Consider the following 26,157-nt stretch of genomic DNA (forward strand, 5'->3'; position numbering starts at 1 on the left):
AAAAAGGCATCCATGAAATAATAACTCATGTTCATGGATTAAGGTCAGTCCAAATCTAAACACAAGAACAGTGGGTCCCAGTGTCATTGGAGACCATACAAATAGTTGGTGGTTATATGTAGCACATAGGAAATAGTTAGATTTGACCATTAAAAAGACCTTTTGTACCGTTAAAAGTCTTCAATTACAGTGGAGAGGCAGAAATAAATCAAGACAGAAGAATTCAAGAAAAGACTAAATGAAATTCCAAAAGAGACTAATAGTAAGTATAATAAAATGACAAACTCTTATAGCTCTATGAAACTGAGGTATGATCTCTTTAAATACACCTACTGAGTTTGGGGGATCTATTTTTCATATCTTGAAATGTAAGTTTAAATTTTGAGACAATAAAGTCCTGTGTAGTCCAGAGAATGATCCATAATATTCTTACTTTTGATTTTTATTTGAGTCTAGTAGGTATATAAGAAGGCAAAATAAAATAAAAATAAAAGCGAGGGAGGGATCTATAGGAATATTAGGTTATAGTAGAGGAGGGAAGGATCATTAAATCAAATGCTTAAAAGAGAAAGGAGAGTCAACTGGAGAAGCCCCACTGAGGTTGCCAGCTGGAGTTATAGATTGATAGTCCTGGGTGGAACGAGAATGTTTTACTCAAGTAAAACATTCAATTAAAATAAAATATAGCAATAGAGAGAAATCACATGACAGAAAAGGCTTACAACATCCATCAGAAACCAACTGTGGTAATTGAGGCAATCAGCTGAGACCCTAGAGTTTAACAGCCAAGTTTGGGTCTGAAGTGGCAGTGGACAGCCCCACTTCCAGAGCTTCTCACTGAGTTCAAGGAGCAGTGACAATTTCCTGATATAATGACTTTACACATGCCCAATTTTTACATATATATTTTTTACAGGTACAAATTGAAAATGTTGACATCCCCAGAGCCAAAGGGCCTTGTTCCCTTTACAGCAGAGTCACTAGAACTCATAGAAAATCATGTTGCTAAAAAATGCAATGAAGAGCATGAAGAAGAAGATTTAAAGCCAAGCCCTTATTTGGAAGCTGGCAAACAACTTCCATTTACCTATGGAACCCTTCCCCAAGGAATGGTGTCGGAGCCTTTGGAAGATATGGATCCATATTACTATGTTAAAAGAAATGTAAGGATTAAATCATCATTATTGAAACTATATTTTAGTTTATTTTCTGCTGCTTAAAATATAATCCAGATAAGACTTAAAAATAATAGAGAAAGAGCTCTTTCATAATATATTGTATGTGAGGTTAACGTATTCATGATAACTAATAAATCTCATATAACATCTGAGTATTATGTTAAGGTTAATGAATTTAGCATATGTACTGTATTCCTTAATATAAATTGCTTTTGTGGGACTATGCTAATGGCCTTTTTCTGATTATCAATTTTAAAATAATCATAAAATAATTAGAATATGGGCTATGGGCCGAAATTTATTCACTGGTCATAATATACATCTATATATATGTATTCACTAATTCATATATTCACAAATTAAAATCTGTCTCATTTGCAGAAAGACCTAAAAATTAATTATGGATTCTCTCTCTCTCTCTCTCTCTCTCTCTCTCTCTCTCTCTCTCTCTCTCTCCAGAACAAGAACAAAATGCTAAGTATGAAATGGCTTTTGTTAGAAAATACAGAAATCTATGTAGATTGATTCAGCTAGAAGAGTTTCCATCTTAAAAGCACAATTCAGGGGTTAGAGAAATGTCTCTCTGGTTAAGAACTGGCTGGTCTGTAAGAGGTCACGACTTTGAGTCCCAGAACCTGCCCAGCAGCTCACAACTTTTTGTAATTGTAGTTCCAGAGAATTTGAAGCCCTCTTTTGGTCATGCTGGGCACTAGGCACACACATGGATCATGGGTACATGAAGGCAAAAACAATTATACACATGAAATAATAAAATGAAGTAAGGTAAAAGTTCAGTTACATTGTGCAGCATACTTGGAATTCTGATAAGGGCAAGAGAGAACCTTTTATGGACAAGTGGAGAGGCAACAGCAAAGGTTGATTCTGTGAGGGGAGTGTAGAAAGAGAAATGCTATTACTGGAAATTCTGTTATGTTTTCGATGGTGGAAAAGATGAGATAATGGAGAGCTCCAGATGGACTTGATGTAGCGATCAAAGGACATATGTCATGGCAGTGGCAGTTCACTAAAACTTACCTAGCAGCTTTCTAAATTAGAAAGAAAGGATCAAACAATGATAGAAGATAAAGCAAAGGAGAGGGTTAAAGGGGTAGGGAGAGAAGAAAGAGAAGTTGATGGGGGAGAGAAGGAAGGGTGAAATGGGGAAAAGAGAGGAAGAGATAGAGAAATGAGAGGGGGAGGGATAAGTATGTTATTTTTGGTTAAAATAGTGTATGCACTGATATGCATCAATATAAATGGCTTTTGTGGAAATATGATGACTGCTGTCTTCTGATTATCAATTTTAAAGCCATCATAAAATGTTTGTATTATGGGAGAAGAAGAAAGGGGAGGACAGAGATAGAGGAAAAGAGAGATGAGGGGGAGAACCCTGCTGTCCACTGTCCTATGTAATATCAGGAAAAGAAACAACAGGATATGGCTGATAGATATTGCCAGTGTTTACAGCATGGAAGAGTGAAATGCCACTGGCAAAAGTAGTGTATTAAATTGGGGGAATATGGGATTTTCTGCTAGTATTTTGGTAGCCATATATAAAATTCACTACTGTTATCTAATGAGAGAAATCAAGTTGAATGAAAATCTATGAATACACACATGCACACATACACACAGTTCACAGCTACATCTCTGTAATACTCTCATGGTACAAGTATCACTTGAGGTATTTTGAGCACATTTCAGTTAAAATGTAAATTGAGTCCTCATCTGAAATATTTCAGCACTTAGTTTTTTGTGTGTTTAGGTCACAATGGTGATGGCTACTCCTGAAGCTGCAGTCTGAGAACTGTGTAATGTATGCTGGAAGCATCAGCTTCCTTGTTGAATACAGAACCACGGTCTTAAAAAATAAAACAAATACTTCATGACAGATCATATTCCCAGGAGTAGTTGGCCAACACAAAACAGACTCCATGTATTTTTAATTTTTATATGTATATATTGTCCTGATTTTTTGTGTTTTTTTTCTCTTCTAATTTGTTTGCTATTGCCTTTTGTTCTTTTTTGAGAAAGAGAGAACATGCATAATTAGGGAGGTGTGGACAAGTGGGAGGAGCTGAGAAAGGGGAAAGAATATAATCAAAACTTATTATTTGAATAATTAAATATTAAATATATCTAAAAACTCATATAAAGAAAATAAATAAAAATAAAACAAGATACAGAGTTAATCATGGCCCTAGCTGTTATGAAGTACCTTGGGTAAAACCTGCAATGATGACTTCATACAGTAAGTGCTGTTTTCACTAAAATCAATTATTTTGAATAGCTGGGATATCTTTGACTTATTCTCAAGAGAGCATAGAGTTAATCATAAAATTAAGAAAATAATTGCAGCACAACCCAAAATTACTTATCCCTTAATAATCACACGCACACGCACACGCACACACCCACCCACACACACACATTGTACTTCCCATGAAGTTTGCAATTGTTCTGCAAGGTACCATGGAAAGTAGAGTTTAAATAATAATATATATTTTTCTCACCATTTAGTTTATTTTAGTGTAGATGGAAGAATTCTTTTAATGTAAGAACAAAGCCCCCATAGCTACATGTTGAACTTCTCTTTCCTAAGAATTGAGGCACAGAGTGGTTTCCAGTTGGAGCCGTAATGCATGCTGACGTTTCAGCAGTTATACATTCCTGTATTTTTATATGTATCTGTCAATATAGATAGAAACAAGTCATATTCCCTGTTTTATTATCATTGACTATAGAGTAGACTGTTTTAGTATATAAGATTATTTTTAACCCAGGCCTGGTGGCCAGGTCGGTAATTTTCACTAGACAAAAATATTGCACATTCAAGTCCTGTGTGTTCTAAAGTGTCAGTTCAAGGCAAGCCTACACAACTTAATGAAACTATGTATCAGAAGAAAAAAGAACTTAGAGTCTCAGTATAAATAATGAAAGAGATTTTGCCTATTGTATGTGAATCCCTAGGAAGAAAAAGAATTAATACCCAATTTTGATTATAATAATACCTTTTACTGTATTTTGCACTGTATGTTATATTATAAAGTTTGCCATCTTATCTCAAAGATTTTATAATATACACTACTTACAACAATTTTTTTTCAAGGTTAAGGAGATCAAACAGAGCTTGCTGAAGGCTAAGGTCTGTCTGTCACCGAGATACATCACCAGAAAGAATATGTTTATGCACATCCCACAACTAATAGTTTCACTAAAGGGACATATATAGTGAATACACATGCACTTATACTTTCAGTTACCATATATATATATATATATATATATATATATATATATAATATATATGTATATATATATATATTATATAAATTTAAAATGCACAAAATACCAATGTATACAAGCCCACATGCATATACACATACAGAAACACACATCCACATATATATGGATCAATTTCAATATTAGAATATTTCTATTCTTAAATTTAATGCTTTAATATCCAAAGTCCTTGTGTCTATGCTATATGAATTACTATTTTTAGATGGGTTCATACCAATCATACCAATAAATTAGATTTTTCAAGCATTAATTTGTAGGATTTATTTTTTACTTGTTTTATTTTTAATACATTTTAATTAAAATAGAATTGCATTGCATTTCCTCTACTTGTCCTTCCTCCAGCCCCTCCCTCATAAATAATTTAAGTGATTAATGTGATATTTCAAAATGTTGGCTCTTCTTTGCTTTAATAATAATATACATTGATTTTCCCTGGTATAAAATTAAAAATCCCCCATTCATGTAGTTGAAATATAGCCCCTCCTATACCTTTAAGTGCAAATCCATGCACCATCTGGAGTGTTTTCTGTTACAGTAGATCGATTGGAAGACAGGACTGTGATAGCATGGTAAATGACTTTCCCCAGTATATAACCAGCAAAACAAAGCAAAGCTAAGTCTAAACATAAATGAAAACCACTTCTTTTTACTTTGACTATAATTAGATGTCAAAGCCCTGGAAAAGATGACCAAATTTCAGGCTCCTGAGCATTAGCAGTGTGTTGCTTAAGTTGTGCCTTCCTAGTTAACTGTATTTTCTGTGGTTTCTTACAGACTTTCATGGTTTTAAACAGAAACAGAGTAATATTCAGGTTCAATGCAGTTTCTATCTTCTGCACATTGTCTCCTTTCAGCTCTCTCAGAAGAGTGGCTATCAAGATTTTGGTGAATCCATATCCTTTCTAAGGGGAGTTGGTTGTGTCTTCAATGCACTAATAACAAGTCCAGATGCTGTTATTTGACCAGGCTTTGCCTTCAGTACCTTAGTAACAAGTCCAAATGTTCTGTTATTCAACCTGTGCTGTAGAACTCTGCTTTCTAATTGGTACTTTATGTCATCATATTAAATACTGGATATTTGGGGATAATTTTTCAGCATTTGAAAACACATGGAAAATAGAGCTTAATAAAATAGTGAAAATAGTTTAACAAATGTTAATCCTTAATTTTCAATACAAATAACATGTGTTTTCAATATTTATAAAATGATCTTATCCCTTGTATATATAAATACAATTTATATATTAGGCCCTTTCTAATGTAATTCATTATCCATTATTCCTTGACCATGGCTTACTCTCTTTCGCCTTCTGATTTTAATTAGTGTCCTCACTGACAGCTTTTTTATGTCCATGAGCAATCCACCACAATGGACAATAACAGTACAGTAAGTTACTTAGTTTTATTATATGTAAAATAATCTGTAATTATATTATAGTTTTTAACATTTTTAATTTATTTATTATATTAATTATGAAATATGTTATGTATTGAAACATAATACACTTTAACTTTTTAAAACTTTTAATTTAAAAAAAAACATGAAGACAAGAGGTTTATTTGTCCCACAACTTTAAAGGTTCAAGGATACAGCACCCGTTGTTAGGTTTCAATTCCAATTAGGTCATTTCTGCTACATTAAACTGTGCCCCATGGAAAGAGCAGGAGTTCTGTTAGAAGCAGTAATTTGACCTTAAGCCAATGAATTACAGGAAGCCAGCCTCAGTTTTTCTACTACTCCTCTCATGAGTCTTGTAGAAACAAGTGAGTAGGTATATCAGTAACACAAGGAACTCCAAATAGGCCCCGTGTCTTAAAGAATCCATTTAATCTTACATCACCACAATGGAACCAAGTTCCCAATATGTAGACACTTGGATGACAATCCACAATTTAATATTTCTATTTTCATATACTGGTATATTTGTGGGGCATACTGATATGAACACTGTTATTGAATTTGCTAAATAAAAACTATACATAAGCATATGTTAATTCATCAATTTGAGGATTTTCCTGTCCTTTCATTATTCTTACTTTTTTGTTAGTGTTGTTTTGACCCATGCTTACTGTTGAGCTCTTATTTGCCTTTACACAGAACCTCCTATCTCAGACTCTTGAGTCATGGCATTATAAGTGTGTATTATCAGTTTAAATATCTACAGCTCTAAATAGACTGAGGGTTTAATTATATTAGTTGGAATGTTTAAGTCGTTTGCTGTCTATACATACCATGGTATCAAATGTATGAGGTTTCACTTCAGGTTGATTTCTTTCTTCTTCAAAGTTTTATTATTTCCACTCATTAATAATTGTCAGTTTTATATTTTTCACTGTTCTTGGAAATCTAAAGAGTCTGATTTTCAGTAGACTAAAGAAAAACCTAATTACATTTTTTTTTAGAAAATAAGGCTTCTAGACAATAACTTTGAGCTTTAACTCTATTCAAAACAACTCTGTGTGTGTGTGTGTGTGTGTGTGTGCATTCTTGAAAACATTTGTATTGAATTGGGATTTGAATAGTACCATAATTAATTATGTTAAAATCTCTATATAGGATATATTTGATATTTTCATAATTTACCTACATACTATAAACATTATATATAACCTCTGAATCAGAACTATTGAGAAGAGGTCATCAAGTTAAGCAAGGCCACCACAGGGTATCACTGAGGGCCTCTATACAGTTAAAGTTCAAGGGGAACAGGATCTTGGTTCCTTGTGTGATTGACTGTTTCTGCCTTACCAACAGATAAAACTTTACTTTCCAGATGATTTGTTTTTCATAGTGGATATCTGTCACAGACATAAAATTTCAGAGTTGACAATGTACTATCCTCAAGAGTAAACATTTGTGTGATTTTTTTTCTTGCAGGAATACTTTTCTTGGAATTTACACATTTGAAATAATTGTAAAAGTCATTGCAAGAGGTGTCTGGGCAGGGTCGTTTTCCTTCCTTGGGGATCTATGGAACTGGCTTGATTTCAGTGTAACTTTGTTTGAGTGAGTAGCTTTTCACATTGCAAACATTTTAAGGATTTCAGTTATCATGAGTTCCTCAGGCAACCCTCTCTAGGTGGCCATTATATTTGAAAGGAATGGGCTTGGTTGCTGTCTTGTGGAAAAGTAAAATGTCTTATAATAATTCACTGTAACAGTTTTTTAATTTTTGTTGTTGAGTTCAGGACATCCTTAAGATTTAGGGGAAGTCTCTAGCTTACTTGAGACTCAATACTGAACTGTTAGCCCATGGTCTGAGACAAGTAAGTATGCTAAATGTCTGAATAAAGTGTTTAAATACTCACATTTCTCCAGTGTTAGGTATAATGTTATTTCTTTTCTAATTTTCCATTGCTTGTATTGACTGTATCCTCTTTTGTGGATGTGAAAATGATTAGTAGAGGCAAATTTCTGTTAAAATAATTTTAAAACAGATTTCACTTTTTCTTAAAAATGATTTTTATGAACATGAAATACAGTGTCTACCATATGGTAAAAATTAAAGGTAATCACCAATATCATTATAATTATTGTCATTTCTATTCCCATTTCTGTTCACTTTGTTGCTAGCTAAGACTTATCTAAACTTGGTACAGATAGTATGAATTGTTTATATGTTCACATCTATGAAATTTGAATACATTATTACTTTAAATCCCCACAAAGTCCTCTGAATAAAGAAATATAACCACTTTAATACTGAGGTAATTGTGGAACAAAATATTAACCATATTTCCTGTCTGGCAACTAGAAAACAGTAGTGTCAATTCTACCCAGGCATTCTGGCTGCAGTATAGATTCTCTTACACAGTATCCATCCTGCCTTTTGCTCTTATCACTAGTCACCATTATGTTCTTCATCAGCAGGAGTTTAAATACTTAAGATGAATCGTATTCCTATTTTTAGAACCAGCTCACAGGTTTAATTTTCACTGTCATTTTTATAAGAAGGCAACAACATTTTATACATTTATTATAGACTGTGGTTCCACATCTAATCTAGCATAGAGTAAAAGAGTTATAATCTCAAAGTTTGTATTTGTGAACTACTACTACATAGTAGCTACCTTGTTCAGAGCAAATTTGGCTTCCAATCAACAATAAAACTATTTCTAGAATGCAATAATGGGAGCAGGGGAAATTCTTGGAAACATAATTTTTATAGTACCTTTCAAAAGCCATAGATTCAATGACTTCTAAATAACTCCAATTACTCCCACAGGCTTATCACAAGGTTTTCGCCTCTAAACTTCCTTCTATTGCTTAAAACTATTAGAACCTTGAGAATTTTGAAGCTTATTCCTTTGATCCAAGGTAAGAAGTTATATTTGATTCTTTATTTTCATTGCATTTTTTGTACATCTGTGGATATGTTTGAACTGTCTTATTACTCAGAAAATATGGGAAGTTGAACAATATTTCCACTTTGAAAATCATCTTAAGTCATATAAACCTTAAATTTACTAGTCAACCAGGAAAGGCAAGAAAAACAATACATTTGACTCTTATGTTGTGGGACTTTAATACTTGTGATGGAAAAATATGGATTAAAAATCAATCATGATTTCACTTTCAATTATCTTTACATATTGAAAGAGAAATTATAAATATTCCTTAGATTCCTTAAATTCCAAAAAAACAGAGATTCTAAAATGCTGCTGTGACTCCTTCTTTTCTTCTTTTTATCAAGAAACCAGTTGAAATGAGTGAACATAGACTAATATTGTTATCAGCATGCTTTGTAAGAAACAGATGAACAAGTTTGTGACTTTACACAGTGACAGAATTCAGCAAAATGCAATGAATTCAGCAGGTGAAATGTTTCAATTTCAGAAGTTTGCCGGAAAATCCTGTCAATCTTGGTAGTCTGACCAAGATCAATATAGACTGTTTTATTTCAATCTTAGTCGCTCATATTAATGCTCATATCATACAACATAGAACACACAATAAATGTAGCTATAGCCTCTATCAATATGGTTTACAGAATACATACAAGTTTGAGAGAATACAGCAGAGTTTAAGAGGTTTTGGAATAGACTGAGAAAAATGTGTGTAGACTGTGTGTTAATAACAGTGAACCTAAATCAGATTTAGGGAACAAGTTTATGTTGAGGCCACCGGAAGGTTCACGATTGAGAATGAAAATGAAGAATTAAGTCCTGCTGTAAGGTAAAGGTCAGAAATCAGGTCAGTTTAGAGACTGCAGACTCAGCATCAGCAGGTGAGTCTGGAGACAAGCAGATGCCAGGAGTGTATGCTGCATCAGTAATGGAAGAACTGAAGCAAACAGGATCATACACAGGATCCTTACCACACACCATGTATCCATGACTTTACTCTGCCTTGTTAACTTTCTATCATCTTGTTGGGTTCAGGTGATAAAAATAAGTCACACCCTTTCTTCAACCCAGCCTGTCCAAAAAATCTTGGGCCTAGATTGCCTGAGATGATTTTAATATGCTCATGCACCCCTACAGTCTCAGTTTACTCAGGTAAATTTAAAAGGAAACACACTTTATACTTCCTGGAATACCATCTGTCTTTCTGTGAGTGCAAGGTAGATGGACTGTTTGCAAGTCCCATGAGGACCACAATCATCTCGACCCTCACATTGTGGTCAAAAGCTGTTTATAAAAATGGAGTCTCTTGGGACTAAGGCACATCTTTAGAAACAACTTATACATATTTTAAAACATCAAGTTGAGTATATTAAGCATGGATATTTTAGGACCTCTAAATTACAACCCAGTAAATATATTTGACAAAAGTAGCTTGTGGTATAGCCATCCAATCAAAACCAGGGAATAAACCAAATAGTTTTGTTCTGGAGGGAACATGATACCTTTAACTTTCTTTGTACATTGAGAACAATAAGAACATAAAATGGCAGCATTTTCATCTTCACCAGAGGGATTTTTAAGAAATATGAGCAAATTTTAGTCAATTAAAAAAAAGATATGCCACTAGAGTTAGGAGTGGATATGTTGTTTGTGGCTCTTCCTTGTCCAACAAAAGCAGAGTAGGGCACCTGCCTACAATATACCCTACCTGAACAGATAGTACAAGACAGGAAGAGAAATGCATCATTCAGAAGAAAGTAATTTCATCTGTGCATTAAATAAAAACAAGAAAAAAGCATGTGGTATTTTATTCAATTTTAGAATGTTTTTAGTCTTTACAATTGTTTACTGATCATACTCATCCTCTGCCACCTTCCTCCAGCACACTCTAGAACCCCACTCCATCTCTATCCCAATGCCCAACATAATTTTGAGATATTAATTCACCCTTGAATCTAATTAGTGCTGCCCATAATATATGAGTGTGGCTCTTCACTGGGACACAACCTGGCTGTTGCACACATCAACTCCCCAAAGCTGTGGTTACCAATACAAGATATATCCCCCACAGAATCAGTCATCTGATTTTGAGGATTTCAACATAAGAAAACCTATATCTCTCTGGCAGAAAATGAAAATTAGATAAAAGAGATCTAGCCTCACATTTTAAGGTGAATATTGACATCAATTATAAGATGCTTGATAAGTAGCCATATAAGTAAAATGTGTTATTATCAATGCACCAAACTAAGGCATAGTATGAAGGACGTCTAAAGAGATTCTGTTTCGGCTGATAGTCGGGTAAAGTAACAAAGTAGAGAAAACCACATTTTGTATTCTGCATTATTGGTGATCCTGAAAAGACACCTGAGCAAATGTAAAATATGAGCTTTCCCAAAATGTATTAGAACTTGTTTATTTTGGGTTGTTAATGAAAGAAATCCTTAAAAATAGAAAGGTAGCTTTACTAGATAATTCAGACACAATATTTTAAATCAAAGCCTATTTGTGTTTCTTTACTGTATGAACAGCCTGGGTATTGACACAACAAGCCAGCTATTCAAGCAAGCACCCACTAAAATGGTGTATCCGAACTATCTCATCAAGTGTCATAACCAGCAATGACATAGAACCCTCTAGCTGTGACTTTGGCTCCCAATATTTGTTAGGCACAGGCAATAGGAATTAGAATGAAGGACAAACTAACTGATTTCAAAGGGACAGGTATTTTTCCACAGGAGAGGTTTGCTGTAACTGCTTTGTTAGAAATACGTTTCTCTTTCTTAGATTAAAAATATGTGCCTTTTTTTTTTCCCAGGCCTGCTGTCAATTGTGGCAACACTTACCCAGTGTTTTAAGAAATTGTTTGGTGCCATTGTCCTAACTCTGTTTTTTCTGACTGTATTTTCACTATTGGGGATGGGCCTCTTCATGGGCAATCTAAAGCACAAATGTCTGCGTTGGCCACAAGAAAATGAAACTGAAACTGTGCACAACAGAACTGGAAGCCAGTATTATACTACAGGTAAGAATGACTCCATCTAATGATAAAAAGTCTTTAGAGAAATGAAGACTCTGTTTCTGAGCAAATTATAAATGTTCTAAGTATACCCAAGAACTAATTCAAATAAAAAAGGGAAAAAATTAAGTATAATCACAAACCAAAAAAAAAAAAGAACTAATTCAAATCTGTTTTTCTTTTTGTTTTAATCACAATAATAAATTACCCAATTTTCAGAGTTAATCAGGAGAACCTAAATTTCATAAAATCATAAAGATTTTATTTTTAAATTCATTCCAGGGAGCTTAAAGTTTATTTTTGCCACTATTTAAAGAATTGTTTATTAAAGTGCAAATATTTAGTTTATCTGTTATAATGTTTGTGATTGCTCTAAATGTTAGAGTATCACCTTAATATGTAAATTCTTACAATGGTAAGATTTCAGTTACTAGTGTACTTTTAAAATATTTTAGTTCTGCTTTTTATAGAAAGAAAAATGTTTTAAGTATAAAATAACAAATGAAATATAATTTCTTAGCTTTTGGACATCAGTAAATACATGTATATTCATCATGATATTTTCAGAGGAGACATAGTAATAGCCCTGCTATCATCAGCAACAGAATAGGAAAAGAAAGGAATTTAATTATATTCCAGGGTTTTATAACTCCTAGGCAGGGAAAAATGGGATTCTATTCAGGCAAAGACTAACTTGAAAACCTTTTCACCAGGCAAGAAACTTACATTGGACTCTTGTCTCAGATTAGGCTTCCATTGGCAATATTTAGGGAATGTGTCTGTGTTCTTCTATTAAAAATATAGTCTTATGCAGCCCCCTGTGTTAATTCCATTTTTATTGTGTTTCATAAACACTAGAAGAAATCATTACAGTTGAGCTCCTTGACCAACTCATAGTGTGATAGTGCTGCAACAGGGACTTGTAAGAGCACATGAACATGCTTAATATTTCATTTCTTTTCCATATACATCCCAGTACTAAATCTAGCGTGGAAATCAAGGGAGGTGCACATTAAATCCTGTTCCCAACTGAAGTACCCACTGGTCTTCCCAATGCAATCACTAAAATATGCTAATTATTTAAAATAAGCAATTATTGCTACTTTATTGGTTACTAAAAACATAAACAAGCAACCAAACAAAACAGAAATCTGAATCTTTGTATTTTGTTGAAGCATAATATTGTAATTTTTCTGAGTCTTTCTTGATGCATACTACTGTAAATCTTGATAATCTCCATTTTGTCAATGGCATATTAAAAATTACAGGAAATGTTGTATTTATAAAGTATTAGGCATAGACAGATGTGCAACTCCTATGGAAATCCGTATGGGCTTCGTGTGGCTGACTCAAGATTAAACACAGAATCTCATTTCTTTCTTATTTTTTTCAGAAAGAGCAAACTTCTACTATTTGGAAGGAGAGAGAGATGCTCTCCTTTGCGGCAATAGGACAGATGCTGGGTAGGTAGGGGTAAGGCTTTCTTCTAACTAATCATTAACACTTACTCTTCAAATGAATGTGTGATTTACTACAATTCTCAGTTGACTTATATTTTCTTACTTTAACAAAGCTGTGCCAAAGAGTTGTCTTATTCTGTTTAAGAAGTTTATAACAAAATGCCACAGACCCCAAATCTTATAAATAAAAGAAATGCATTCCTCATTCAGGCAGGCTTAAATTTCTACCTTTGCGTAAGTGTCCAACAGTTGGCTATGATGCTTGCTCTATTTTACATCCTTGCTGTAGTTCCCCTTCCCTCCTCTCCTCTCAGTCCCAACCCCACCTCCTCATCTGGTCCACCTTCCAATCCACTCCTCTTTCTTTATCATGTAGGAAAGGGCAGGTCTTCCATGACTATCAACAAAACATGGCTTATCAAGTTGCAGTAAGACTAAGCACCTCTCCATATATTAAGGCTGGGCAAGACAACCCAGTATGACGAGTAGCATCCCAAAAGTCAGTAAAAGAGTTGGAGACAGTCTCTGTTCCCATTGTTAGGAGTACTACAAGAGGACCAAGCTACACAACTGTAGCATATTGTCATCAGAGTGGCTTCATCCAATAACTGATGGAAACAGATGCAGATCCACAGCCAAACATTAGACAGAGTTCAGGGAATCCTACAGAAGCAGAGCAGAAAGGACTCTAGGAGCCAGAGTTGTCAAGGGCACCTCAAGAAAACCCACAGAATCAACTAACCTGGGCTCATAGGGGCTCACAAAGATTGAACCGACAATGAGCGAGCTTGCATATGACTGACCTAGGCCCTCAACATATATGTTTGTGAATTTTTAAAGAAGAGAAACATTTAAGATGTACTGTAATTTTACTTATGTTGTGTCTAAATGTATTTTATATGTGTTTTTACGTTAATAAAATTACTTAAAATATTTGTAAATAATTATTCAGCAGGGCAACATAATTTTCATGTGTTGCTAACACGAACTCCTATTTATTACCTATATATGAGGGTGTGTGTCATGGCACACATGGAGATCAGAGGACAACTTTGCATGAGTTGATTCTCTCTTCCACAGTGTGAGTTCAAAGAATTGAACTTAGGTTATCAAGCCAGGTGACAAGTGACTTAGCCCCCTTAGCCATCTTACTGGTTGCATCCTGTAGAATATAAGGAAACAAATAAGAAAATAACAACAAGCCACTACTAGCCATATGAACTTAGATGTGGTACTTATTGCTTTGCTCTCAGTTGCAATCTGCTGTCCATCCATCCATAGGATGCTTTTTTATTGTTTTCCCCTTACATTCTGGGATGCCTAAAGCACTAAGGAGAAGAAAGCACACATGTATAGTTTATATAAATCTGGATGATGTAGAAGCTTTATCACGTAGTTTCCATTCTATCCTCAAATCCAGCTTTTGATCCCTTCTCTTTATAACATCATATTCAGTAACCCTCTTCTTCAAATATAATCCATATTCCTTGGGAAGGCATCTGGCTGTGAATATTAAGGACACAGTGTTATATTTCAAGGCAATGAACAAAAGCCATATTGTGTTTCCTCTCTAACACTGTAGTTTCAAGCATGGTAAGGTAACCCAAGTTATTAGATGACTATAACAATAAGCATGCCTTTGCTCTAATTCTTGGGACTGCAGTCCAGCAAGCCTTGGTACACAGGTGTTTTAAACCACTGTGTCTTCCATTATATGTCTAATGCACACAACTTGGCTAACCCCCAAATAATGTCAGGGAGAAACTACGCAAAGGCTTGTATAGAAAAAAAAATAGCATTTATTGAGCCAATACCATAAGGAGCCACATTACTCCATCCTTACATAGATAAAAGTTTGAGAACTCCCTGAAAGGGAAGGAAGTAAATATTTAATGTGCTTTTTTCCCCACAAGTTCTATCTCTGCTTTTCAATTATTAATGTGACAAATGTTTTCTCACCCTTAAATAATGGGAACTAAGGGTCTGAGGTGAGATCACTTGAAAATTAAGCTCTCAAATATTGTATTTTATTTTTATCAGTGCTATTTTCTAACATTTATTATACTTTTTCTATGATATTCACAGATTTTCCAATCCTTCCACCCTCCCTTTCCTCTCTGTCTCTGACTCTCTCCCTTCCCCCCTCTCGCTCTCCCACTGTCTCTCTTCCTCTCTCTCTCTCTCTCTCTCTCTCTCTCTCTCTCTCTCTTCTCCCTCTCTCTCTCTGTCTCTCTCTCTCTCCCTCCCACCCTCCCTCCCTCTCCCTTCTCTCCTGTGCTTTTCTGTTATGGCTTGAACTGAAGGACTCAAAATACTAGAGAGTTTACCATTGAGTCACAGTTTCAGCTTCTCCAATTTGATTTTGAACATCAAAATGATGAATAATAACAGTACATTATGTTCTTGAAGTTGGTAAATATCTTTGTCACGGTTTTTGTAGATATGTGAACTATGCATATATTAGCATAATTTAGCGATTCAACATTGTATGATTATTAAAAACATATATGTGATAAATATATACCTTTTATCAATTAAATCATTAAAGAATGATCTTTTTGAAAACTAACGAGAGTACTTATAATTTGTGTTCAACACTTTTCAAGTGAATCAACCTGGAATATATCTCATGTTTAGTGTTTTCTGTAAAAAGAAAATTGTTTACCTTTGGCAAGGAGATAGTTCTGTGCTCCTAGGCAAAGGCTAGATAGTATTTATGATTGGTCTATTGCCTGAAAGTTGCTTTATAGTGAACATGTCTTCCTTTTTTCTATTCTTTAGCCAGTGTCCTGAAGGTTATGTGTGTGTAAAAGAGGGCACAAATCCTGACAATGGTTTCACGAGTTTTGACAATTTTGGTTGGGCCTTCTTTGCTTTGTTTCGATTGATGACCCAGGATTACCCTGAATTACTCTATCACCAGGTAAGAAGATAATCTAAAATAATCTGCAGATTACACAATCCAAAGATGTTAAAGCCTTTTTCTCCGCCATTGCAAAATACGGCCCAAAATGTAAGTCAAGTTGTTAAAAAGAAACATGTGACTACACATGCTCACCCAGAGACTGACACAGAGAAAGAGAGTGAGAGAGAGAGAGACAGAAAGTGTATTTGTTAGGGGATATTTGTGTGAAGAAGAATTCAGGGACAAAAGCAAAGACTCACAGCTGGTGAATGTGAAACTCTCAATTAATGCCTGTGCCCAGTCTGTGTTTGGTCTTTAATAATTCATCTTCACAGCCATACTCCAGGGTCAAAACACAGACCCTGGTTTGCAAGCATTTCACTTAGGACATTCCACCTTTAGGTTGGAATCATTTAGGTTTGCAAGCATTTCACTGAGGTTCCAAAGTGATATAATTCCATAGTAGTCACACTCAGATTTCAGGCTCTGAACTTGCCCCATGCATTCTAATACTTTTTCTTCTGACAGCTGCTTCAGAACTACCCACCACATGGTCCGAGTGGAAGCAGCCATCTGCTGTGGTGGGTGCATAATGTTGAGCTGTGTTATTTGTTTGGTCAGACACAGTAAGCACATGTGAAACATATACACTTTCAGCCCAACATGAATTCATTGAGAACATCCGTTTACTTATTTTTTTAGATAAGAAAGTAAAAGTTGAGTGGATTGAATAATGTCTTCAAATTTCCAAAGGTAACCACTGGAGCTCACTTTCTTGCTCCAAAAGCCATAATGCTGACCTGTTTATTATATGTGATATATACAAAGAACATTTCTAGGTAATAATTATTGAATGAAAATATTGTGGGCCTGTGAGATAGGCATGCATTAAATATTTTAGTAAGTGAATTTTCCATTTCTTTCTATCCTATTTTATGCTTTCTGCTTAAATATTAAAGAGTGCTCCTGATGTGATGATAGAAGTCTTAGTGTTATGAACACAATATCCAAATTTTAAGAATTTGCCTTCATAGATACTTTTGTACAACAGCATCTCAGGAAGGGATGTCACTTGTTACAATAGACATTCAGAGTTCCATTAAAGAATATTTCTATTACTGTGAACTATATGATGTTATGATAGAAACAGCATAGTTAATATCCAAAGATAAAGGAACAGAGTGATTATGCCGAATTCCAAAAGTTTTTTAGAGTTGAGAGTATTCTTCTTTTAAAGATGTGTTGTGTTAAGAGAGCTGTTTCACTTGGTCAATATAAACAAATGTCTTGTTCCCCTTAGAGATGGTGCCAATGATATACCAAAATCCACAGTTCATATACTATAGAACCTCTAGAGTCTACTAGGCCACACATACAATTAGGGCAGAATTATTTACAGATTGCTAGTATACAATACAATAGACAATGGCTAGAGTCTTTGGTGAGGTTCCAATGACAACTCCTATCTACAATGTCAACAGTCAATAGGTCTGACCGTGAGGGTCTTTTGCAGATAGTCACTTAAGCTTTGGTGAAAATGACAGTAATTATGATTGAAGAATAGGATCCTATAAAAAGTCACATACCACTTACAAAATATGAAATCAAATTTGCATGCACAGGTGAGCACTCACTGAAACAGCTTGGATTCATCATATATTTGAGTTTCAAATATATATCTATATATATATAGATATATAGATATATAGATAGATACATAGATATATAGATAGATATAGATATATATATAGAGAGAGCAATAATGGCAATATGTTATGCATCAATAGCAGCAACAGCTTTTCCAGGTTCTGCAGTCATTTGAACAAAATTGTAGAGACATTCAGCACACTCCATTTAAAACAGAACAAACAAACAACAACAAAAAAAGGAAAAAACAAAATCCCCGAAAACAGCACAGTTCTGTTACTCTTGTGGTACTTGGCACCATTTTTTTAAAAATTAGCTTCTCAGTTATCATCTGGGAGGAATCCATTCTGAGCAACATCATTAAAAACAGCTCTGATAAAGCATGGTCACTACTATGTATCATAAAGCAGGTCCACATATAAATGAGTACATATCATGTTTGTCTTTTTGTGATTGGAATATCTCGCTCAGAATGGTTTCTTCGAGTTCCATCCATTTTCCTGCAAATTTCAAGATTCCATTGTTTTTTCTGCTGAGTAGTACTCCATTGTGTAAATGTACCACAATTTTTCTATCCATTCTTCGGTTGAGGGGCATCTAGGCTGCTTCCAGTTTCTTGTTATTACAAATAATGCTGCTATGAACATGGTTGAACATATGTCCTTGTTATATGAATGTGCTTCTTTTGGGTATATGCCTAGGAGTGGAATTGCTGGATTTTGTGGTAGACTCATTCCCATTTTCTTGAGGAGTCACCATACTGATTTCCACAGTGGCTATACAAGTTGGCACTTCCACCACCAAAAAAAAGTCACATACCAAAATATTCTTCTATTATATCTAAATTGTTATAATATATCTATGTGTGCACATGTGGTCCTTAAAAATGATAGGAAACAGTCTACAGAGACCTCTCAGTAGATTAGAGAACTTTCTTGTATTCCAAAGGACCTGAATTTCTTTCCTAGACCTTTATTAGGTGGCTCACACACCCCTGTATTTCCAGCTTCAGGGAATTTGGGGCCTTCTTCTTATTTCTGTATGCACCCCCAAGCATGTGTAAAAACACACATGCAGAAACACACACACACACACACACACACACACACACACACACACACACACACACACACACACACAGAGAGAGAGAGAGAGAGAGAGAGAGAGAGAGAGAGAGAGAAAGAGAGAGAGAGAGGAAAACTAAAATAAGTCTTTAAAATGATTGCAGAATGTAATGTTTTTTAAACATAATCAACGGATGATAATGTATTCCTAAGTGGAAATCAAAATCAAGCATACTACACATTTGTAAAGTAGAATTGTATTCTGGATTTTTATTTACTTGTTTGTGTCTTGGTTTTGATTTTCCTATTGTTGTTATTTGGGTTTTTTTTTTTTTTTTTGAGACATGGTCTGTGTGTGTGTGTGTGTGTAACTGGCTGATTGGGAGCTCTTTGTGTAAACAAATTGGACTTGAACTCATGGAAATCTACCTTTGCCTGCCTCCTGAGAGCTGATATTAAAGGCGTGTGCAAAAAGAAAGTTATTAAAATGCCACAAGTAACATATCTTGTTGTGTAAACTGATTTCTAATTTCTTTATGGTAGTGTTTACATTTTTATTTTCTGCCATTTATGACAAGTGTCTGCTTCTACCATAGCACTCAAAGCTTCTTATTCCTGAAAGTGCCTAGATATTTTGCTAAATTATCCTCCCTCAAAATCCTTTCTAATTTTTGTTTTGATCTTTGGACTTTTGTTCAAAGCCCATATGTATGATATAGTGTCCTTTACGATACCTGCTGTATTCGATGATGAAGTAAGACATTTCCTGAATGGCCTTTTCTTAAAATTGTCCCCATGTATATTTTAAACTCCAAGAAACTAAAGTTTTCTTCTGTCATGATTAAGAGTCAAATTGCATTTGGGGCTCCTTTCAGAGAGAATGCAATGTAGTCAACCTCATGATGTACCATTGTAAGTGTTTGTGTAGATATGTCCCTCATTAGGAAGCAAACTTCCCAAAAAGGATTCTGTCTTATTTTAATTAAAAGAAACAATAAGTGCAATGTTGTGAACTATGTCAATCTGTATAGTAGTGAAGCCTTTGCTTTAAAAAAAAATCATCCAAATGCATGTTATAAAACTGTGTAGGTAGCATGATTTTAAAGTCAGGCTCATGTTCTTCAAGTGAAAAGGGAACAGAATCTTGGAAGCACTCAGGCTTGGAATCTGCTCATTACTTTAATTTCTTATTCCAGCATCTTTATTGTATAATAATCACTTTTATTTGATGGTAGATTTTGCTTATCATCTTCTAATCTCAATTGTTCAAGACTCAGGAAATTTTGTAGTGTTCCCAAGTAGTATAGGCAAAAATTTTAGGCAATATTATGTTTGATCCAGGTATTCCTTGAAACACATTAGTACAAACATGAGCAAAGCTTTTTCCAGCCCCCATACATAGAAATGAGTTCAACAGAATAGTTAAAGTTTATTGTGGATCTGCCATTTGCTAAGAACTTGCATCATTTTATCCTCATATAAACTCTGTGGAATCAGTTCTATAATTAGTTATTTTTATACTGAGACCTAACAAAACAAAAAAATTTCCCCCTTACTCTAACAAGGACACATATTTTGAGTATAGGTAGATGGTACACACCTGTAATGCCAGCCACTGAGGCAGGAGAATTGTAAATTTGATGCTGGCTGGCCTGAGCTGTATAACAACCCCATGTTAAACAACCCCTTGTGTGTGTGTGTGTGTGTGTGTGTGTGTGTGTGTATGTGTGTGTGTGTGCGTGTGTGTACTTTTAGTCTATATTATAATCATATGTAAAATCTAATCTATCCTAGATCTAAGATTGTGAAGAGCATTTCCACAGTATGACCATGATATGCTTATTGAAAATAGTATTGAATATCATATACAAGAGTTACTGGATAGGATATGAAATATATGATCCTTTTTTTCATGACCAGTAGCAAATTCTAGACTTCTCACTCCTGTCTACAGAATGGATTAGTGTTAATAGCAGCTACTTACTTAAGTGCCATAAATATTTGATAAAATCATGAATAATTGTCTTAATGTACTAATAGGTTACTAAAATCACTTTTTAAAAACTAACATGTTCTGTGGAAATAAGACATTGTTTCAGAATAAATTTGGAACGTCTTACTATTCAAAAGCCATCCTAAACTTTGTTTAGCCACAAAATGTTTTCTTTAGATAATATTTTTCTCTTTGTTTAAAAATAAAAAAAATTCAGTTAGATGTATTCATATATATTTAGTCATTGGACATAAATCAATTTTATTTTCTACTTACATTTTTCTAAATTTGTTTTGACCTAGCATATATAATTATTATAAAATCAAAAACAATCATGTTCATCACAGAAACCATCATCTGTATTCAACTGTCCATAAATATTTCTTCTTATAATTATGTTGCATAAGTCTCATGCATTTTTCTAAAGACTTCATCAGACATAGTTCTGATAGGATGAGAAACATCTCTTCTATCAGCCAAGGTTTGCACATTGTGACTTCCCCATAAATTAATGATCAGAGAAAATGATCTTTGCAACACATTTTGAAATTATTCCAAGAGAGAAAGAATTTTCTGTATCGGTATTTTGCATCTTCTTTATTGCACATGGTGAATAATTTTTGTTTGCTGTGTTTACTCTGGTAATGAAGACATGGATTAAATAGACACCCTAAATTAGGGGAATCCATAATTTGGTCTCTTGATTTGATAGCATATGTTTTATACCATATGTGTATATTTAAAGTTGAAACAATTTTCATTTCTTTCTTCAGGTAGTGCCTAAAGACATAAATTGTGTTTTGAATATATTGAATTCATGACTAAATTACTTTTATAGCATAATTTAATTTTTCATCTTAAATGAGTAAGATACAGAAAGATAAAGATAAATAGTAGCTCTCTCTTCTTCTGTGTCCCACCTCTTCGCAGATCCTTTATGCTTCAGGAAAGGTCTACATGATATTTTTTGTTGTGATCAGTTTCTGGTTTGCTTTTTATATGGCAAGTTTGTTCTTGGGAATACTTGCTATGACCTATGAAAAGGAAAAGCAGAGAGTTTCTCAAAAACCCAGAGATGTGGAACTTAAACTTCAACAGACTATGAAAGAAAATGAGGAAGGAAATGAAGCAACCAAGGTACAAATTTGTCATTTTAAGATTCATGATAATATCATAAGAACTTCTCAAAAACTTGGAGTGTATGTCCTTGTGACAGATGATGATATCTGTGCATAGTACAATATCAGGAAAAAATTGCTCTTGTTGGGGCTGGAAAGATGGCTGATCAGTTAAGAGTATGTACTACTCTTGCAGATGTGAATATGATGCCCAGTACCCATATCAGTCACCACAACTACCTGAAACTACAGCTTCAAGGGACTTTGTCACTCTCTTCTGAATTCCAAAAGCACATGTATCCAGTGTAGATAAACAGCACACACACAAGCCCTCACGCATACATGTACACCCAGCCACATAAATGCTTCATTAAAATAAAATAAATATTTCACAATGTGGTTGGTTTCACTAAAAATGACTCTCTTTTGTCATCTTACTTCACTGTCCTTTATATACTTCTTCTTTCTTAATATAATTTGGTAAGAATGAACAAACCCTCTATACATGTAATGATCAACACTGAACAATCTCTGGGAAATAACTATACCCGAAATAGGACTTGAATAACAAGATGTAGGAATGTACCCAGTGACTTCATAGGCTCTTGCATCCATAACATGCATGCCATTGAACAAGAAGCAATTATGGACTGTATGAACAAAACATGTGCAAAAAGAAGCTATTATCACTCATAAATAAGTTGTAAGGCAGGAAATTACAAAAAGCTTTCTGTCTCTACAAGTCCCAAGATTTCAGATTGAACTCGTAGGGTCCGAAGGAAATGTTGACTGTGTAATGTTTTAAAGTGGAAATTCAGAATCTCAAAAGCTTGCCACTACATCTCAGTGTACCCAACAGCTTAACAATACTTCTCTTATTCCTAGATGAAGTGTTCTATTAGCTCTGATTATGAAATAGCTCTGATTATGAAAGGACTTCGGCATTTCCTGGATTTTTTTCTTTCACTTTGATAAAATTTGTTTGTAATAAAGCTTTCCTGGTTTTTATTAAAATCTTTGAGTTATGAAGCCTTTATTTTCTGGAAAGATTTGAGGACATTTCCCACATAGAGTTTTCTGGAAACTGAAAATAAGATCCATTTTCATAAGATCTTTTCTTTTCCCTTTGTATTTATACATCGTAACATGCCAGGAGAGAATTCATTTGCTAAATGACCTTTTGAAATGGGTCAAGTTCCAATACTAAGGAAAGGTTTACAAAGAGGTGGCATACATGAGACAAATTCTTATACTGTAGGTAATCTGAGAATTTTGTTGACACAGGTACAGTCAGATAAATGAGGGCTTCAGTTCACTTTTGCCACACAATAGATATGTGATATTCACCAACTATATCAATCCTGGGAAACTTCAGCTTCTTTATCAATAAATTAAGTATCATATGAGTTACCTGATATGCAGGTGGTATAAAAGCCCAAATGAAACACATGCAAAACACTGTGTGGTGTTTTAATATTTTTTTAGACAGCAAAACATGTTATGAGAAGAAATGTTAGTAAGTTCATCATCAGTATCATAGAGCACATAAAAGATAGCTTCGATTTATCACAATCAGCATTGCTGACTAATAACACTTGATCTTTGTTTTTTCTTTGTTTGTTGATATAAAGTCTCCCAATGTAGTTGAGACTGGCCTAGATCTCCTCCTCAGGCCTCCTTCATCAGGCTCCATTCTTCAGGGATTATAGACATTAACCATCACATCCAGATAGAAAATATGACATCTACAAGAAAAAATTCACATTATATATGTAAATTAGTTCATAAGAATAAAATGTTAATTTTATGAAACATAACTCTTAATGGAGAAGACAAAGGTATGAAATGTTCTAATTTTGGAGGCCAATCAGAATGTCCTGTCTCCATCCTGGGGTGGAGGTTGAACTCAGATTCCATTCTTTTGACCAGGTAGAAGTAGGTTTCATTGATGGGCCTCAGAGAAACTGATCTACCTTCCTATCTGGTATTTTAAATACCTACAGGGCATTTGTGAAGCTTCTTTTTCTAGTATCACCAGGAGAACTGGGGGTGTGGTCCAAAGACCTCTATGTCAGAGTAGTTCACCTTAAATTATCTCTATTCTGCTGCAGCCTGCTAACAGTTCTTGTGGCCCAGTGCCAAGGCAAGGCAATATGATTCTAAAATGACAGTTTACAAGGGCGATTCTCCTATACACCATTAGCCACTGGTAAAACTTCAGGGAAAGAATGCAATATTTAAAAACCAGAATAATGCAAGTGATTTGAAAAGTGTGAGGTACCTATAAACCGGCATCCTCATGATATTTATGCAATTAATCAAAATAGTATTTACAGTTTCCTAAATATTGAAGATAAGATTTGATATATGTAATTACAGTATTTTGTTTCCTAAAAATCTCTTGGTCTATTGGGGAGAAAAAAAAAACAATGAATCTGTCAGAAGACCGGAGTTATCTCCAGGCAAAAAGAAATTTCACTTGTTGAATTTTGTCTCCTAGAATTTGTATGAGTTATAGCATCAGTTTTATATACTCTTGTATTCAGTTAAATATTTTCTTGAATATTTGTAGTTTCAGTAAACAATTAAACTTACATCCTAAATTTTATTTTACATTTTAACCTAGTTATAAAATGAGGGATGACATGCTGTAGATCTGAAGGGTCTCACTTTCCTGATAATTTGGTATGTTATATAGTTGCTCTTAATGTCCTCTGCCTCTGTTCACTATGAAACCTGAGGAAACCTAATTGACACTGAGATAAATGCAGTGATATCTTTAATCTCTATTTAGCTATATCAGATTACAATATCAGAAATTGTCAAATAGCAGACTATGCCAACCAGACTCTGGTATATTGATAGACTGTGATTGCTGGTCATCTCTAGACATGTGCAACACTTCAACTTACCATCACAGGAGATTTCTTTGGATCTTTCTGAGATTATTACAATTGGATAAAACTGAACAATTAATACCAAAGCCTAGGAATTTTAGAGTAGCTTTCAATGCAAGAACTCTTCTAAAATTGTTTCAAGATTGGGAAAACACAAGCAAGGTTGATGGCCTGAGTTCCATCCCAGGGAACCACATGTATAAAAGAGATCTGACTGCAAAAAAAAATGTCTTCTGACTTCATATGTGAGCACACACACACAAAAAAATAAATAAATAATAAGCAAATGAAAAATACAAAAATAAATGAGGCAGAGAATATGTTGAAAATAACACTGAAGATATGGTAGAAATCATACATTTACGAAGTTAGATAATTTCCACTGATTTACTGTCATACACATACTATCCAAACCTCCATAGCCACAGAGAAACCCTGCTTTGAAACCCCCCCAAAAAACCAAATACTATCTAAAAAAACCTTCAAATCCATTCTGCTATCTTAGATTCTTTAAGATTTATTTAATCATATTTTCAAAAAATTTAGTTATATTGAGAAAATTGGCCAACTTTTAAATTAGTATATCCCTGAGCAAAAGGATTATGGTATTAGGGAAATATTCCCATTATTCACTAGAACATTGGGCAACTAGATATTCCAGAATCATCTTATAATCCTTATTAAATTATTTTTTCAACTATAAACAGCACTGCTAGTATTTACTACTCTGCTCTATTTATTGTTAGGCTCAGAGTAGAAAATTTGATTGACTTCAAATTTTAGCATTGATTGTCCCATTAATTCGAAATAATTCTAATACAGCCAATGCCATAGGAAGTGACTAGAAATTGAACACAGAAAGCCCCTAGAGTCAAGAAGCTTGTAGAAAGATCAAATTCTATATTCTGTTAAATTCAGATTGTAAATGTGGGGTGGGTGAGAACTAGTTACCACAAAACACATTGAACCTTTTTTTTTTAGATGAAAACTACAGAAATAGAAATGAAGAAAAGATCACCAACTTCTGCAAACACTACGTTGGATATCCTGGAAGAGACTACTCTCAGACAGGAAGAAGGTAAAGTGAAAAACTATTTGGAGTCTACTCAGTAATGAATGATCTAATTGCAAAACGTAATTATGCAGTTTCTTTAAAATCTAGGTGGGAACAAGCAAACCATAAGTAATAACATGAGGATATTAGGATGAGCAATATAGAAACATTA

The 26,157-nt window shown here is 34.2% G+C and overlaps 1 protein-coding gene across 1 annotated transcript in view; it reads left to right on the top strand.

The window, feature by feature from the left end:
* Positions 1–26,157, top strand: part of Scn7a (sodium voltage-gated channel alpha subunit 7) — a 77,734-nt gene that overhangs the window by 22,157 nt on the left and 29,420 nt on the right. Inside the window, exons 2-11 of the mRNA XM_027420261.2 lie at positions 917–1,163; positions 5,256–5,374; positions 5,779–5,868; positions 7,360–7,488; positions 8,708–8,799; positions 11,647–11,853; positions 13,241–13,310; positions 16,089–16,230; positions 21,847–22,053; positions 25,913–26,009. Of these exons, the coding sequence (XP_027276062.1) occupies positions 930–1,163; positions 5,256–5,374; positions 5,779–5,868; positions 7,360–7,488; positions 8,708–8,799; positions 11,647–11,853; positions 13,241–13,310; positions 16,089–16,230; positions 21,847–22,053; positions 25,913–26,009 (1,387 nt within the window). The 5' untranslated portion in view covers positions 917–929. The remainder of the gene's footprint in view (positions 1–916; positions 1,164–5,255; positions 5,375–5,778; positions 5,869–7,359; positions 7,489–8,707; positions 8,800–11,646; positions 11,854–13,240; positions 13,311–16,088; positions 16,231–21,846; positions 22,054–25,912; positions 26,010–26,157) is intronic.

This window comes from Cricetulus griseus, chromosome 6, assembly GCF_003668045.3.
Source record: "Cricetulus griseus strain 17A/GY chromosome 6, alternate assembly CriGri-PICRH-1.0, whole genome shotgun sequence".
Lineage (NCBI taxonomy): Eukaryota > Metazoa > Chordata > Mammalia > Rodentia > Cricetidae > Cricetulus > Cricetulus griseus.